Raw genomic sequence first — 15,472 nt, forward strand, 5'->3', positions numbered from 1 at the left:
CTTTCAGCGACACATCTGACAACCATGCTCTGTACAGCTGAAGTTAGAGAACATTTTCGAACTGGTGCAAAGGTAATGATATAGACCCTTTCCTTTGCAACACACTATGGTTCTGTATTTTTTCTTTTCCACCTTGCCCGTCATGTGCTACTAATGACTAAGGTAAAAGGACACATGGCAGGAAGCGCTTTACAGTTTTTAACAAACCCCTGAACAAAGATCATACTTTACCATGCCTATTGTAATCAAATTAGTTAAAGCATTCGCCAGTACACTCTGCCTTCTCCTTTCATTGTGGCGGGCCTGGGACTTGAGTCATGTCCTGACTTACCTAATGGGAGCTCTGTTTGAGCTGATGCATTCTTGTCCACTCCTAACGTGGAAAAAACTAAATTTTTGGTGGTGTTAACTTCTGCACATAGTTGGCGATTTGCATCTCTGTCCTGCAAGCCTCTAATTCACTGTATTTTCTAAGGATAACAGTGTATTTTAAGCCCCACCTTCTTTTCTAAGATGGACTTTGAGTTGCATCGGTCTCAAATGAAATTGCCTACCAGTGTTTTACTCTTCTCTCCATCCGAGCAGGAGAGGTTACACAGATTAGGCCCAAAGGGACACTTACGTTTTTACAGCTCTAGAACAAGTAATTTCAGAAAGGAGGATCAGCTTTTCATAAGCTAGACGGGTCCTAGACTCGGTAAAGCTGTGGCAAAGCAGGCATTATGGATAGTCCTGTGTCTTTGAATGCTACTCCATTGCAGGGGAGAAAATACCAGAGGGTTTTGGAGCACACTTGACCAAAGGGAAGGCTGCTGCTTCAGCACACCAAAGATGAGTTCCGATTTTGGACATCTTCCAGGCTGCAACATGGTCCTTGTTGCATACCTTCACAGTACATTATTTCCTGGATGCTAATTCTGGTCGGGATGCCTATTTTGGTAGGTTAATCTTACAAAATATCTTAATTCAACCTCAGGCTCTGCTCTTTCCCCTCCTGCATAAGCTGTACTGCTATTGAAGTCTAAAATGAAGAACCTGTGGGAGGACACAATCCATTAGGACAAATTACTTGCTGCTGGTAAGGTCCTTTTTAATAGATGTTCCTCCTATAGCTTCCTCGTCGCATTCCATCTTACCCTTCTGATCGGGTGCCTCATGCTCACATTTTTATGATTAATTACCAAGCATGACTGTACATGGGGCAAATACCATAGAAAATGAGGTCATGTAGCACTATATGAGCTACATATGCCGACGTCTGGTCTGGAGCGTGCCTAGGGATCTCAATTCCAATATAGCATGCCACCCCTGCTGATGGAAATGTTTCAGAGATCTGCTGGTCCAGGGTGAATAAATCGAAGCTGAGGAATCTGTGGGAGGGACATCCATCAAAAGGAACTTAACGGAGGTATGTAATTTGTTGTTCTCACACATTTCTTGAAGAATGATGGTAAAGTTGCTGAAAATGTTTAGTCCCTTTTTCAAGTCTGCTTTTCGGTCATTGTGGTGGCTGCAAGCCATGATTTCTGTAACCAATACTCTGTTCCTAACAATTTTTCTTTCTCTTCCCTTTAGGGCTGTGAAGATTTACACACCGGGACGGAAGGATCAAGCTGAGCCCATGACACCACGCCGTACACCTGCACGCTTTGGTCTATGACAAGCTCACAGTGGGGGCTAAATGTATGATGCCCTCTGTCCTGCTGCTGTGACATTGTGTGAATCTCAGCACTTTCTGTGGGGTGTCCTTTCATCGGACATGTGTAGACTCTGGAGAGACACAGTGGCCAAGGGAATACCAACTTTCAAAATGCACAGACTGTCCGTGAGATCCTCCCTAAGAATGGGTCTTATAACTTATTGTATCTTCAGTTTCCTAGTCATTCCACACCAGAGGTTCTAATAGCAAGTGCATTTGCCCTGACAGCCAGGTAAAGGTGCTGCTGTCCTTTCTGCTTACTCTTGGCCACTGATTCTTGGATTTGCCAAGTGTCGTCAGAAGAATCATCCATCCTGTTCTATGTATTCAATGCTAGAAATGGCAACGGCAACTAGTTGACTTTCTTTTAATAAAAGTTGCTGTTATCTGTTGGATGCATAAGAAGGAACTGTACTAGAACTATGTCTGGAGCAATTTCTACTCTCCCAGCACTATGTTCTAAGAAGGTTACTCAGAACTAAACTACTCTACTACGCCATCTGCAAACCTGATATTTTTGGATGTAAAACACTTGTCTGCCACCCTCTGGTGATTGGATGTTGAATTCTGCTCTGACAGTGTTCATGTGTAGATCCTGAGACGGGAGATGATGTCCTGTCAGTCTTCCTTTCATGGGTCCATGGATAGGAGGATTAGAGTGCGTCTTTCAGCTGCTGGTTCTGAAATGAAGAATCCAAATTCTTCCAGTGTCTTGTTGCTGACATCAGTTTGCCTCCTCACCGGATTTTGAAGTGTGGTGGTCTTAGTTCTCCCAGTCTTCAGCCCTTCGGTTCATTTGTGAACACACATAAAAATGACTCTTTGAGCCCTTTATTGGAGCCAATCATTTTCGATCTGATCATCTGGATCTCATGACAAAGGCTATGATCAACTGTACTTTGCAATCTGAGCTCATGGTGTAAAATCAGATTGTGGTTTATATAGGTGGGGTTTGAGTGTACAGTTTCAGGAAGGTTCTTTGTTTACCACGCTCGGTTGAAAGAGGACATCATTTTATTGTTTTTAATAACTTTATTGAATTTGGAATCTGTCTGTCTTGCAGTCTCAGTAAGGCATGTATAAAAAGGTGGTATTTGTCAGACTGACTGTTGATTTTTAATGCTTTTCTGACGTTTCATTGTGAAATATGAGCTCCACGCTAGTGCAACTTTTTTACATTTTTTTTAAAGGCAATATTATGAAAAGTATCACACGGTCATTGTATCTTACTCCCAGGCTATTATAGCTTTATAGAGCTGCAGCGAGGGCCGTACCGGGCGTTATGGGCCCTGAAGGCCTGAGCGCAGCAAGTGCCTTTAACGAGGTATGAGGGACCATAACGCCCGGTACGGCCTGAGATGCAGGTCTATAAAGCTATTGGAACACCCTTAGTATTTTATTAAATTAGAAAAAAGGACAAATGACACATGCTGCAGAAATTAAATATTTATTGGGAAAAGGGTGAGAGGTTGGAGTAGAAAGTACAAGGTGCTTTCAAACAGGTGTTTTCCTGGTTGTGGCTTTTTTTTATATGGTTGTGGGAGGTAATTAGCAGTGGGTCGGTGTTTTTAATTGGGTAAAATACAGGTGAGTTTTTATTTCCCAGGTATTTATTTTTCTATGTAAAGGTAGGGCCAAAGCAGTTACAAATGAGTAAAACGAGAATTATCAATACTGCTTTTCAACAACATTTCGCATGTGGGTATTGGTTTAACAACTGTTTGCTACTTAATTTTTTATGTGCGTTTGCAGCGTTGTAGTGCAGCAGAATGTGTTTGTCTTTCTGTGAGGCGGCAGGAGCCACGTTATGCTGGGTTGCACAGATGGCAGCTGATTTGTGAGGCGTGCCATCTGTGCACAACTTGAACATGTTGTGAGGACTACAATAAGTATTGCATGCCAACTTGGCATATAAGGAGTGTAAAGTTCTGCCGGTACGCACACGTTTTATGGGGACGTTGTCACGGCATCAAAACGAAAGTCACTTGGAAGTTTACTTCCTTCAGGGGGCAAGCCCACGGCAGGCACGCTTATCGGCAACACAGCACACAGAAATTTCCCTGTTTCCATTCTGTGTGCTGTGTTCAATTGAAGTTAATGCAAGGAGTGTTTTTTTAATGGGCGGTGGTAGCCAGGATAAATTGAATTCCAGGCTATAATGAATCTATGGGCTGTACCAGCCCACAAATTAACCAATCAGGTTAGTGGAAACACTACAATGGTTTTCTAATTAGGTATATTGTTCAGTGATCTCAGCTTGCAGCTACACCAGAGCTCATGTCTGCCGATCAGACCCTCTAAAGAGGAGTTGGTACCCTTATTCGTCAATAGTGCTGAATGTATCATCAGCCAGTAATTAAATCATGGTGGTCAAAAGGAGAATACGCAGCAGGGGTGCTGCTCTGTATCCCAGGAGGTGAAGTCTGTGCCTCAGTTTCCACAATCTGCAAAGGATGGAAGCATTTTAACTTCCACTGCTGAGCACACTGCATCTTTAGATGAGGACTTCATGATGCCATCTCAAGAGCATAGGTTGTAGTGAAAAAATTAAATGCTTGTTACCCTGTTACTCTGGGTGATAGTGATGGATATACTTAGGCCCGATTCTGAACGTAGGGTAGCATGCAACAGTGACCTCGCTCACGCACACATTTCCTGCTCTTTATATAGCTTTCTCCCTCTGATACATTTACGTGGGGAGCCTATATACTGAAGTGGTGCTGGGGGGCTATGAGGGAGAGGGTTAGTCAAACCTGTACGTACCCAATTTGTATGCTTGAGCTTATGGCATCTTTGAGGCACAAAGGCTGTAATTAGCCAGAGTTATATGGGACTCCTTCATGACTCTGATCAAATCCTGCTCTGTCTATCCCATTGCTCCTGTGGTACCAGTGCAGCTACCTTCTCCACACCCACTCTTCTGCCTACTTCACGCTCTTTGAGTTGACACTCACACTAGAGCCATGCTAGCACATCGCACCATGTTCTTCCCACTCTGTCCTGGAGTGCTAGATGACCAGTCTACTGATTGGGCACTGAGAAAACCTAATGATCTAAGGGATGATACCTTGTGCATGCAACATTTCTAATGGGTTAGTTCTAGCCACAGAGTCACCATCTTAGAAATATCCTTCGGTGCAAGTTTAGCTCAAACTCTGTCAGCCCACAGGGGTGAAATGTGTTTCTGTTTCATTCATTTGTAATTGGATGTCATGGCTGATACCTATGGAGCCGACTGATTCCTCCCCTGAACCTTTCCCTCTATGATTGGATCCTTTTTCCATGCTAATTTGTTATCCATCTGTCCCTTCTGAAAGACTCACGCCTGCAAGGGCTGTGTGTAGGATATTTCTGTCTCTGACCCTCATAAGCACACTTTCTTATACTTGCGTCCTGACCATGATAGTGTGGCTCCTGCCAATGCATGCAGCCCCCTGGCTTGCTCGGAGGATGGTGAGTAAAAAAGAGCAGGAGGACTCATTCCCGTAGTGACTGCCCCAGTTGCCATTCATTTTCATCCTTGAATTCCATTTCAAGTCCTGTTCCAGAAGGTCTGCTTTGGAGTCTGAGGAGTCATTACCTGCCCTGCATTGGTTCAGGTGGCGTTTCCCACCAGCTTCTTTTCCCCGAAGCAATGTGAGAAGTTCTGGCACAAAAATGTTACATTTTTGCCAGGGGGCTGTAGCTTTGTCCTCTGGTCGCGCAGCAAGGTCCTGCTGTTCACCAGGGGGCTGTACCTTTGGCCTCCGGTGGCGAAACAAGGTCCTGCTGCACCTTCTCCGACTCACAGCAGAATCTCTTCAGCTTGTCACTGCAAACCATGAGCTCAGTCCAGCCCTCAATCATGGGGACTGCTTCCCTTCAATGCTGCACAGCTCTGCCCACTGGTATGGTTGCCTCAGTGCCAGTCCCTCTGAAAAGGGCTTGAAGTTTTCTGCGTTCCCCAGATTGGAGTTCCTTTTCAAATTTGGGTGGATCTTCGATGATTGTGACCCTCATCTCTTTTGGACTTAATTGCTTAGAGGAAGCTCGTGGGGAGGATTTCCCTGAAGAAGTTATCGTTGGGGTTAAGGTATTGCCAATATGGCTTCTGAACTACAGGATGCCTGTGGCCTGTATACCTCTTTAAACTAGAAGTTATGCAGGGCCTCTGCCTTCGGTAAGGACATGCCCTTCCAAAGAACCATTGCAAAAGCAGAGGAACTCTTAGGAGTCGGTACTCTAATATTTCTAAGGTGCAATGTGACCTTACCGATCACTTGGCGCAAGGTACCTCCAAGGAAACTCTTCTCTGTTACGCTGTGGTTATTGACCCGGTCTTTGCCAGCAGAGGGCTGGCAACTTTTGTCTTTAGCAGCAAGTGCAATTTTGTGGCCAATGGGGCAGTGGCCCAAGCCCACAGTGTAGTTGCCCAAACCCACCATTCAAAATTTAAAATGGGATTCACCAGAATCATACAATTTTGGTCATGTCTGGAAACTAAGATGGTAACACAGGCCTCCTAGTTCCAAATTAAATATCTCTTCCAGCTGTTTGTCACACACTGCCACAGCAAGCTGTCCAACTACACACACACACACAGACACGCCATAAGTCACAAAATCACATAGGTGTTCAGTTTTAGCAGCAAAGTGAATTGACCAGGATAACCTCATTTTGTGAAGCAGGAACCATGATCTCAACTTTCCTGATGGTAGAGTTTGCGTTTTGCCAGTAAATCACATCTCCTCCCATCTTTAATTTTAAACCAAAGTATCATTATTTCTGCAAATTCTTTCTTCAGCTAATATTGTAATAAGCGGTCAACATAACTGATTTACAAAACTAGTACTTAACATGACTACATCCAAAAATAGTACAGGTTTCTCCCACCATCAAATAGTAATTACCTGCCTCACATCTATGGTCTTCGTTAGGGTTGCTTGGAAAATGAAACTGACGGATCTTGGGGCCAGTAATTGAGGGTAAACATCGAAGACTGCCAAATACCTTTATTTGTGATATACATACATCTGAAACAATTGTCACTAAACAGCTGTAATGCATCTTTTATTTCACATTCTAGTCAGAAGAGAACAAAGGTTTCCAACAATTTTTGAAACTTTTGCCAAATGAATATTTCCAAGGGACAGATACCTTTGTGGTGTGGTATATGTGAATAGTTACTACTATTCATATAGATAAAGCAGTGCTAAAGTCTAGTAATCCAGGATTAGGACATTTTCAAATAACATACTGTGTGAACTGAATCCTGTCTAGGAACTCACTTTTTTCACATTGGACACATTGACATTTAATGATTTGCACCAGACCACAAACTTTGATTAATTGGTGAAGCCAAGATTTGACCACACTCTGCAATTTAGGCAATTGGCTGCCCCATTTCTTCTCCAACATTGCATCTTTCATAGATTTACATGCTGTGAATATTCCCTGTCGTCCAGCTCGGAATCCTCTGTAACAAAGAGCAGGTGAAACTTAAAATATCAGTCCCTTTTGTGCTCTAGTATAGTCCCTTTTGGTTCATACTGCCCACAACCAATAGGAGCATCTCACTTAGCTCCTCCCTTGTCGGTAATTTTCAGATTTTGTACTGTACGTTTGTGTTGGGCGTCCTCCTAAATCTCTCTATACTTGTATCTGTTCAAAATGATATCTTATCACAGCTTTAACGACGAAAAACCCAGTTTTCGGTGACTTTTTAGCAACCGTCACAAATGGTAACGTTGCAGAGCCTGACTGGTTCCCGACAACAAATACTGTAGGATTTCATCATCTGTGACTTGGGCCTACCGCATGGCTGAGACCAGAAGGAAGAACTTTTCAAGGCCTGTGCCCACTGTGGCCTGAAAAACATGTACATCAAGGATCTATGCGACGATTGTCTGCATCCGCATCATGTTCTACAAGAAGGCAAGATTCACCAGTCTTTTTCAAATAAGACTCTCCGTGATCGTCAACGACATATGGTTGTGTGCATCGACGAGGCCGGTGGGGCCTCTGCCTCCGCTTCTGTACGGAGCCATGCCTCACTTAGAGAGGGTAGGACGACCCAGTGAACCACCTGCAGTCCGGGTCAGGTCACACAGAGTCCTCCAGCAACAAAAAGAAGCGCAGAAAGACGTCCGTTGACAAGCCAAAACCAAGTCACAAGAGAGCAGACAGAACCTCTCCTAGGAAGGTTAGTGTCTCAGATGTTCCTAAAGATGCAGACATGCAAGCCCCTTTTCCCAGATCAGTGGACCCAAGAGCGTCCACATCTACCAAAACGTCTCTACCAAGCGACCAAATCTTCAACTTCATTGATGCCAAGCCCAACTACCCAATCGAGTTCTCAGTCGACAACGAAATAGTCAACAACACCGATGAGCAAACGTGCTACAATCCCCTCGACGACTGCCACAACAACACCATCAAGGAAGTCGTCCACAATCTAGTCGAAACAAATCAGGCGACTGCACGAAAGGTGGCCACAACCATCGTACTGTCTGCCCCTGGTACCTCGTCGACCACTACTGAGCTGTGTCTACGCTGGCAGCACTCCTGTGCCCCTCTTATCCCATTCTAGGGTTGATTTGCTGATGTAGCAGGCAATAGTATTGAACCAAGCCTGTCTTCCTCAGATGAAGAGGCTGTTATGTCCCCACTTCCCCCCCATATTCTCCATAGGAACCTGCCAGACCACCACCACTCTGTACCTCACCAGGCAAGGAGCCAAGTCCAGCTAGAACACCAGCAAAACCAGCATCACCACGTGGGAAGGCGAGCCTTATAAGGCTACCAGTTTTGCTGCTGTTGCATCCAACCTCATCAGGGAGCAATTTGCCTCTGTTGCAGCCAACCCCATCGGGGAATATCTCTCTGGACTTCCTATCCACCCTCACTACGCTGGTGTCCACATTTCAACAAAGGCTGCCAGACCCATCACCGGCCCAAGAGCTGCAGCACCAGCACTCTGGTGGCACCCCTGCTCTGTTACGTCCTCCAGGTAGGAAGACTCCAGGGAGCACAGATGCCCGACAAGGCCTCTACAATTCTCTGACACAGGGACAGATCCGGAACGGCAAGACAATGTGGCATCCAATAATACATCGCTACTGATGAATTTGATGATTTCTTTCTGGCTGATGGCGAGCTGGATGAGGTCCCTGCTAGAGACTTTTCGCCAGACAAAGTGGGCTCATTCCATGCGCTCATAGGAAGGGCTTCAAAGATGTTTGGCCTGGCCCCAGAGGAGCAACGCAAGGAAAGGAAAGACTCCTATAGAAATCGAGAGAACGTTGAAGGGGGTCCTTAATGTCCATTTCGCTCATCTGGGAGGACGGCCTAGTTACCTTGGCACATCCCTCTACAAGGATAGTTTCAACAAAAAAATACAGGGCCCATGCCGCTCCTGTCTGTCTCGGCACTTAGCCAACGCTGGACTCAGTTGTCTCTGATGGTGCCAGAAAGAAATCTGTGAATCCATAATTATCCTGCTCAGTCCCTCCAGACAAAAAAGGCAAATGCCTGGATGCCATTGGCAAGAAAGTCATAACAAACGCAGCTACTACCACTAAGGCTGCAAATGCAATGGCCATTCTCGCAAGGTACCATCACAAGGTATGGTACAACGTGGGCCCCATCCTTGAGTTTTTGCAGGACGACAACAAGCAAGAGGCAATGGACATGTTCCATGAGCTGTGCTTCACCAACAGGGTTGGCTTAAGGCAACTGAATTTAACTGGAGGTGCAGGCTAAAGTATTTTCGTAAACAAGGTCAACAAGTCCTTATTGTCTATCAAGACCGACACTGAGACCGCTCACTCCATGGGCATGCTGCAGCAGAGGCGTCAGTCCTTTTGCTCGGGAAAAGGATGTTTCAGCAGGAATTCATGGGACAACTCTTTCTCATCAATACTCTTCCTCTTACAAGACGCCGGCATATTCAACAGGCGATCAACAGAAAAGGAAGTTGCAGTCCTATAGAAGCACTCAGCGCTGCTTTGCTCCTCCCAGTCCAGGGGCCAGTCTGGCAAGCAACCATGACCCAGCCAGGGCCGAACCCACCTACTTCAGAACCCAAGTGGAAGAAAGTCTATTAGTCGGGAATGGAGGACCATCACATCCGACAAATGGGTGCTCTGCATTCTCGAGGAGGGTCTCTCGCTGGATGTTCGACCATTCCCCAGACATTCCACTCGTAAGCAAGTTGGAAAGGTTACGCCATCTCCTTCTGCAAGAGGTACAGGCTTTGCTGGCGAAGGGGGCAGTGGAAAAGGTGCGGAACACATAACTATCTTCAGGAATCTACTCACGGTATTTACTGATAAGGAAAAAAGCATTACACAACAAATCAGGGGGTTGGATGCCCATATTGGGGGTGCTCAACACATTTCTCAAAGTATAAATGTTTCGTATGGTGACGTTACAGCAAGTCCCGTCAACTAGAGCAGGGAGACTTTATGGTGTCCTTCAACCTCGAAGATTCATACTTCCACATTCCAATTCGCCACTCACACCAACGCTACCTGCGCTTCGTTGTGGCTAGGGTGCACTACCAATTCAAGGTTTTACCCTTTGATTAGCCCTGCAGGTCTTTACCAGGTGCCTCACTCCGGTCGGGGCCTCCATGTCTACCCATACTTAGACTGGTTGGTAAGGGCCCCTTCTTATGCCGTAGCAGCAAACACAGTATCCACCATTTGATGTCTACAACTAGTGGGATTTACGATCAATTTCTCGAAGTCATGCTTGAGACCAGCAAGACGGGCACTCTACCTGCTTGAAACGGTGTCCTGCACGACAAGACCATCAGACGAGCGGGTGACCACACTCCTCACCAAGGTGCATCATCTCTCTGGGGCTCCCATGACCTGCTTACCATCGACTTGTAACTGCAGAGAGTTGTCATTATGCCTTCTTCTGATCGCTTGTTGCAAGCTGCGCATGCAGCCTCTGCAGAAATTCCTGGACACTTGGGTACAGGTGTCAGGGTCCTGAGACGATCATATCACTCTGTCACAGGAGTTCAGACACAACCTTCGCTTGTGGTCGGTCAACGCCCACCTGTTAAAGGGTGCTCCCTTCCGACAACCCGTCCACCAAGTCACCATCGCAACGGACGCTTCGCTGGATGTCTGGGGAGCCCACTGTCAAGACCTACACTCAAGGGGTGTCTGCTCTCTGGAGGAGAAGCTGCTTCACATCAATCTACTGGAATTGAGGGGAATGGTTTTGGGCCCTCTAGTCTTTCCTCCCTTTGCTGGCCGGAATGGTGGAATGTATCTTTACCGACAACACCACGTCAATGTTCTATGTCCGCAAGCAGGTGAGCACAGGGTCCCCATAACTGTCCTTCGAGGCTTAGTCCCTCTGATACTGGCCTTACACCACCGCATGTTTCCCATTCCCCTCCGCCTGCCGGGTTTTGACAACACCTTAGCAAACTCTCTCAGCACTCTTGCCATGAGTGGGAGCTGCTAGATGATCAACTTCACCTGTTGTTCCAGACTTGGGACACATTGGAAATTGACTTTTTTACATCCTACTACAACAAAGGTTACAAGAACTTCGCCAGCATGTTTCCCCACCCAGCGAGCTTGGGGGGTGTCTTTGCATGTCCAAGGGAAGGGAAGTTCCAGTGCGCATTCCCTCCAATACCAGTGGTGGCGCGGATCATCAACACGTTCACATTGTATCGTTGCAAACCGATATTAGTGGCGCCTGCATGGCTGAGACAGTTCTGGTAATCGGACCTATTTGCCCTCTCGTCGGCTGTTCCACTTGAGTTGAAACCGCACCAGGCTCTGCTGTGCAGGTACCAGGGTGCATTGCTGCACCACGATCCGGCCTCACTCATTCTGACGGCCTGGCTCCTGTGTTCTTAGAGTTCGGATTCTTGTCGCTGCCCCACAATTGCCAGGAGGTTCTGGCGCACGCTCAAGCACCGTCCACTTTGACGTGTTACCATAATAAGTGGAAGCACTTTCGTATGTGGTGCAGGAGTCATCATTTGCAGCCTCACACCGTCCGGCCACACTACATTTGACCATATCTATTATCTCTGTCTCAAACGGGTCTGATACATTCTTCAATCAAAGTGCACGTGGCCGTGATTTCCAGATACAACCGGTCTGCATGTGTCCTTTCCCTTTGGTCTCACCGACTGGTGAGTTTTTGCATGGATTGTTCAGGTCTTTCCCGCCTGGCAAATGCCCAGCACCTGCATGGGAATTGAATGTTGTCCTGTATCGGCTGATGAAGCCGCCCTTTGCGCCTCTGCACAAGGTGTCCATCAAACATCTTTCTTGGAAGACTGCATTTTTAGTGGCCATAACATCTGCCAGAAAAGTGGGCGAAATGAGGCTTTTTCTTTCAAAGCTCCGTATTTAACATTCCAAAGGCAAAGGTCATAGTACGCACTAACCTGTGTTTGTCTAAGGTACTGTTCACATTAATTAAATAGTGGTCTTACCAGTGTTCTTTGGCATGCCGGCTGAACGGTATTTACATTCTTTAGACGTTGTACATGCCCTTAAGTATTATGTTGCACGTACAAAGTCATTCCGTCTTACAGACCAACATTTGGCCGTCCAGTCTGGGGAAGTTGTCTAAATCTTCAGTGTCAAGGTGGATTGCAGCTTGCATTTCCTTCTGCCATCTAAAGGCTGCAGGCTGCTCTGGAGGAGGCCCCGGCTCACTCCACCACAGCAGTGGCGGCTACTGCTTCTTTCCTCTCCGGGATTCCGCTGCTGGACATTGGGCATGCAGCCACCTGGAGGTCGGTGCTCACATTCACCAAATTCTACGGTCTACAGGGATTCGCAGCAGAATCCAGTATTGGCCAATCGGTTTTGCAGAACCTGTTTGCGTGAGATTAGTGAGTCTCTGGTAGTAAGTGTATGCATAGTGCTTGCCTCCGCCTGTAGGTATTATTTTAATACTTTGTGATCTATTCACAGCATGTGAATGTATTAAAGATCCAATGATGGAGAAGGAATGTTATTTAACTGTAACTCCTATTCTCCAGCATTGGTATCTTTCATAGATTTGCATGCAACCCTCCCACCTACTCCTCTTCTTTTGACTCCTACCGCCTCTCATGTGTGCTTGCCAAAATCTGAAGATGGCGGACAGAGGAGGGGGCGAGGAGCTAAAGGAAATGTTCCTATTGGCTGTGGCATTATGACTCAAAAGTGACTATATTAGAGCACAAAAGTGACCTGAAAGTTTCAGTTTGTTTAAACTGCTCTGTTACCGAGGATTCCTAGCCTAATGACCGGGAATATTCACAGCATGTGGATCTGTGAAATATACCAATGCTGGAGAACAGGCGTTACAATTAACGTATATTTCTTATCAGCTCGTGTTTGCACACATTTGCCATGTTTTTACTTTGCAGATTTCATATGCTCTGGTTTATAGGGATGACTTGCAAAGTACACTAATCGCATAATAAATGAGCCTGATCTGTCCATGTATATATAAAGGGGACATTTATGGATATGTGTGTGTCTGTTCGAAATGTTCAGCATACTTCCCAACATGCTACTAACTTGAAATTTGGCGTGTGGTTAGTAGGTTCCATGGTGTAGACCATGTAAGAAGTATAAAATATCCTATTTCTGATAGTTTTATTTATTTTTATTTATTTTGTAAAGCGGTCTGCAATGCTTAATGGCTCTTTGCGCTGTAATTCTGCCATTGTTCTACATAAACATGACCAGTTCATTGTTCCTAAACTTTGCACACTATCGGCATTCTAGCTTATATTGGGGGCACTTACTTTTGAAGGCATGCAGATGACACAAAACAGTGCTTTTGTAATAATGCGGGTAACCGGAAATGGTGCATGTCTCTTCAATAGTGTTCGCAATGACGTCCGCCACATTGTGGCAAATCTCTCATGATAATTACACGAACTTCATTTCCCACAGAAGTTGATGAATGGATGCCATCTGAACATTACGAAGCTAACATGCTTCAGCCGTACACGTACACTTCAAGCTTACACTCTTCAACCCTACACGTACGGCACTTAAGTTGAGTTTGCTTCTGCCTCGGCTGTATATCAGGACACCAATAATGTTGCTGCACAATCTCAATGCTCCAGCTCAAGGTAGCTGGAATCAGTTTACAGGATTCATGCTTTATGTGGTCCGATTGGCCAACACTGGATTCTGCTGCGAATCCCTGTTTGACACAGTAGAATTTGGTGAATGTGAGCACCGACCTCCAGGTGGCTGCACAACAAATGCCAGCAGCGGAATCCCGGAGAGGAAAGCTGTAGTAGCCACCACTGCCCTGGTGGAGTTGGAATCAAAGACAATTTGTTCACACTAGCCCCTAGGAAAGACTTGCAATATGATCTACACAGAAGCATTGATTTAGGGATAACAGTATACCAATGATAGCAGTAGGCCGGCCGGTTCAATGAAACCTCCCATAACTCTCAATACAAAACAATTCTCAAACACGGTAGTAGTCAGAAGGGCCTGCTAGGACAAATCAAACTCACCATAAGGAACGACGCATGGTGTCCTCCATGTGTTATTATTCGGGTAATGCAAACAACCATGCAAAATCATAATCTATATTCGTTCATTGAATAAACTTCAAACTAGAACTGAAGTGGGAATTGCCGTGCAAAGCACGGGTACACCTGCTAGTTATGTATAAAACATAGGTTATGTTAAAAACATATTTATATCATTATTTTCCAAATGCTAAATTTGAGACTAAAAGTACTAGAATGCAGTGTTGTGTGAGCCTGAAAAATCTCCTGTTTTTACCACTACACATTTGAAACCCAAAGACACACCACCAAAGAAATCGTAACGCCTACGTATAGGTCTCGTTTGACACAGACTTGCAGCTTGTTATTATGTGTACATGATTAGAGCCTTTGAAATTCTGCAAAAAAAGCCAACCCGTTTTTGTGTCAAATCAGTAAAAATTGTGTGGAAACTAGACTGTATGAACAAGGGTGGTTTTGTAGCAGAGTTTGTCTTGGAATCATCTAGAGATTTAGGTAGCCAACTGTGGCTGTGTGCTAGTTCATGTGAAAATATGCCAATCCGTTTCAATCGCCTAAACTGTCACACCATTGGAGACTTCTCACAGGCAACAGTGGCTACACCAGTGTCGAGTTCCCCTGTGCACTGATGTCTAGTTACAACATGGCTTCAACATTCATTATCAGCCTAACGTCCTTTTCACTGTCCTGCAAAAGTGCATTTGGAGCCATTTATCATTGTCTTTACGGGTCACAAATAAATACAGCCACTTCTCCATGGCCATACTAGAATGTTTGTGGTCATTTGGGACTAAAACTGAAACACCACATTGTTGCAACCTTTGTTTGTGCAATAGGAGGTGGGAATAATGAAAATGTCCCTAGTGACACTGTATCCACGTGGTAAATGAGGCTCAGAGCTGTGTTGTGGTCAGATAAAGAGAAGTTAATCCTCTCTCTACATATTTAATCATATCATACAAACAGAAACACAAAATAAAAACACTATTTTATGAGCAATATTTACTCCTACGTCTTGTGCCCTTTCTTCATACTATATGGGCATCCTGGTACCATTTTTGCCTCGCAAAAAATGCTTCTTTAATTTTTGTAGTGCACAGCTGCGGGCATAACCACGCCCTGCTAGAACCTCCCACATGTGCCTCACCAGAGTACTCTTTTCTACTTGGACGAGATTGGGCCTACCTCGCATAGTGCGTTCATGTTTTGCTGTGCAGTGTTTTTACCAGTTTTAATTTTTCCTCCTTTTCACAGGC

General features: G+C 45.4%; 1 protein-coding gene across 1 annotated transcript in view; it reads left to right on the forward strand.

The window, feature by feature from the left end:
* DHX38 (DEAH-box helicase 38) overlaps window positions 1-2,799 on the forward strand; it is a 2,105,687-nt gene extending 2,102,888 nt beyond the window's left edge. Inside the window, exon 27 of the mRNA XM_069635507.1 lies at window positions 1,576-2,799. Coding sequence (XP_069491608.1) covers window positions 1,576-1,660 — 85 coding nt within the window. The 3' untranslated portion in view covers window positions 1,661-2,799. The remainder of the gene's footprint in view (window positions 1-1,575) is intronic.
* Window positions 2,800-15,472: the final 12,673 nt, after the last annotated feature.

Source organism: Ambystoma mexicanum, chromosome 1q, assembly GCF_040938575.1.
Source record: "Ambystoma mexicanum isolate Mex_15411 chromosome 1q, UKY_AmexF1_1, whole genome shotgun sequence".
Classification (NCBI taxonomy): domain Eukaryota; kingdom Metazoa; phylum Chordata; class Amphibia; order Caudata; family Ambystomatidae; genus Ambystoma; species Ambystoma mexicanum.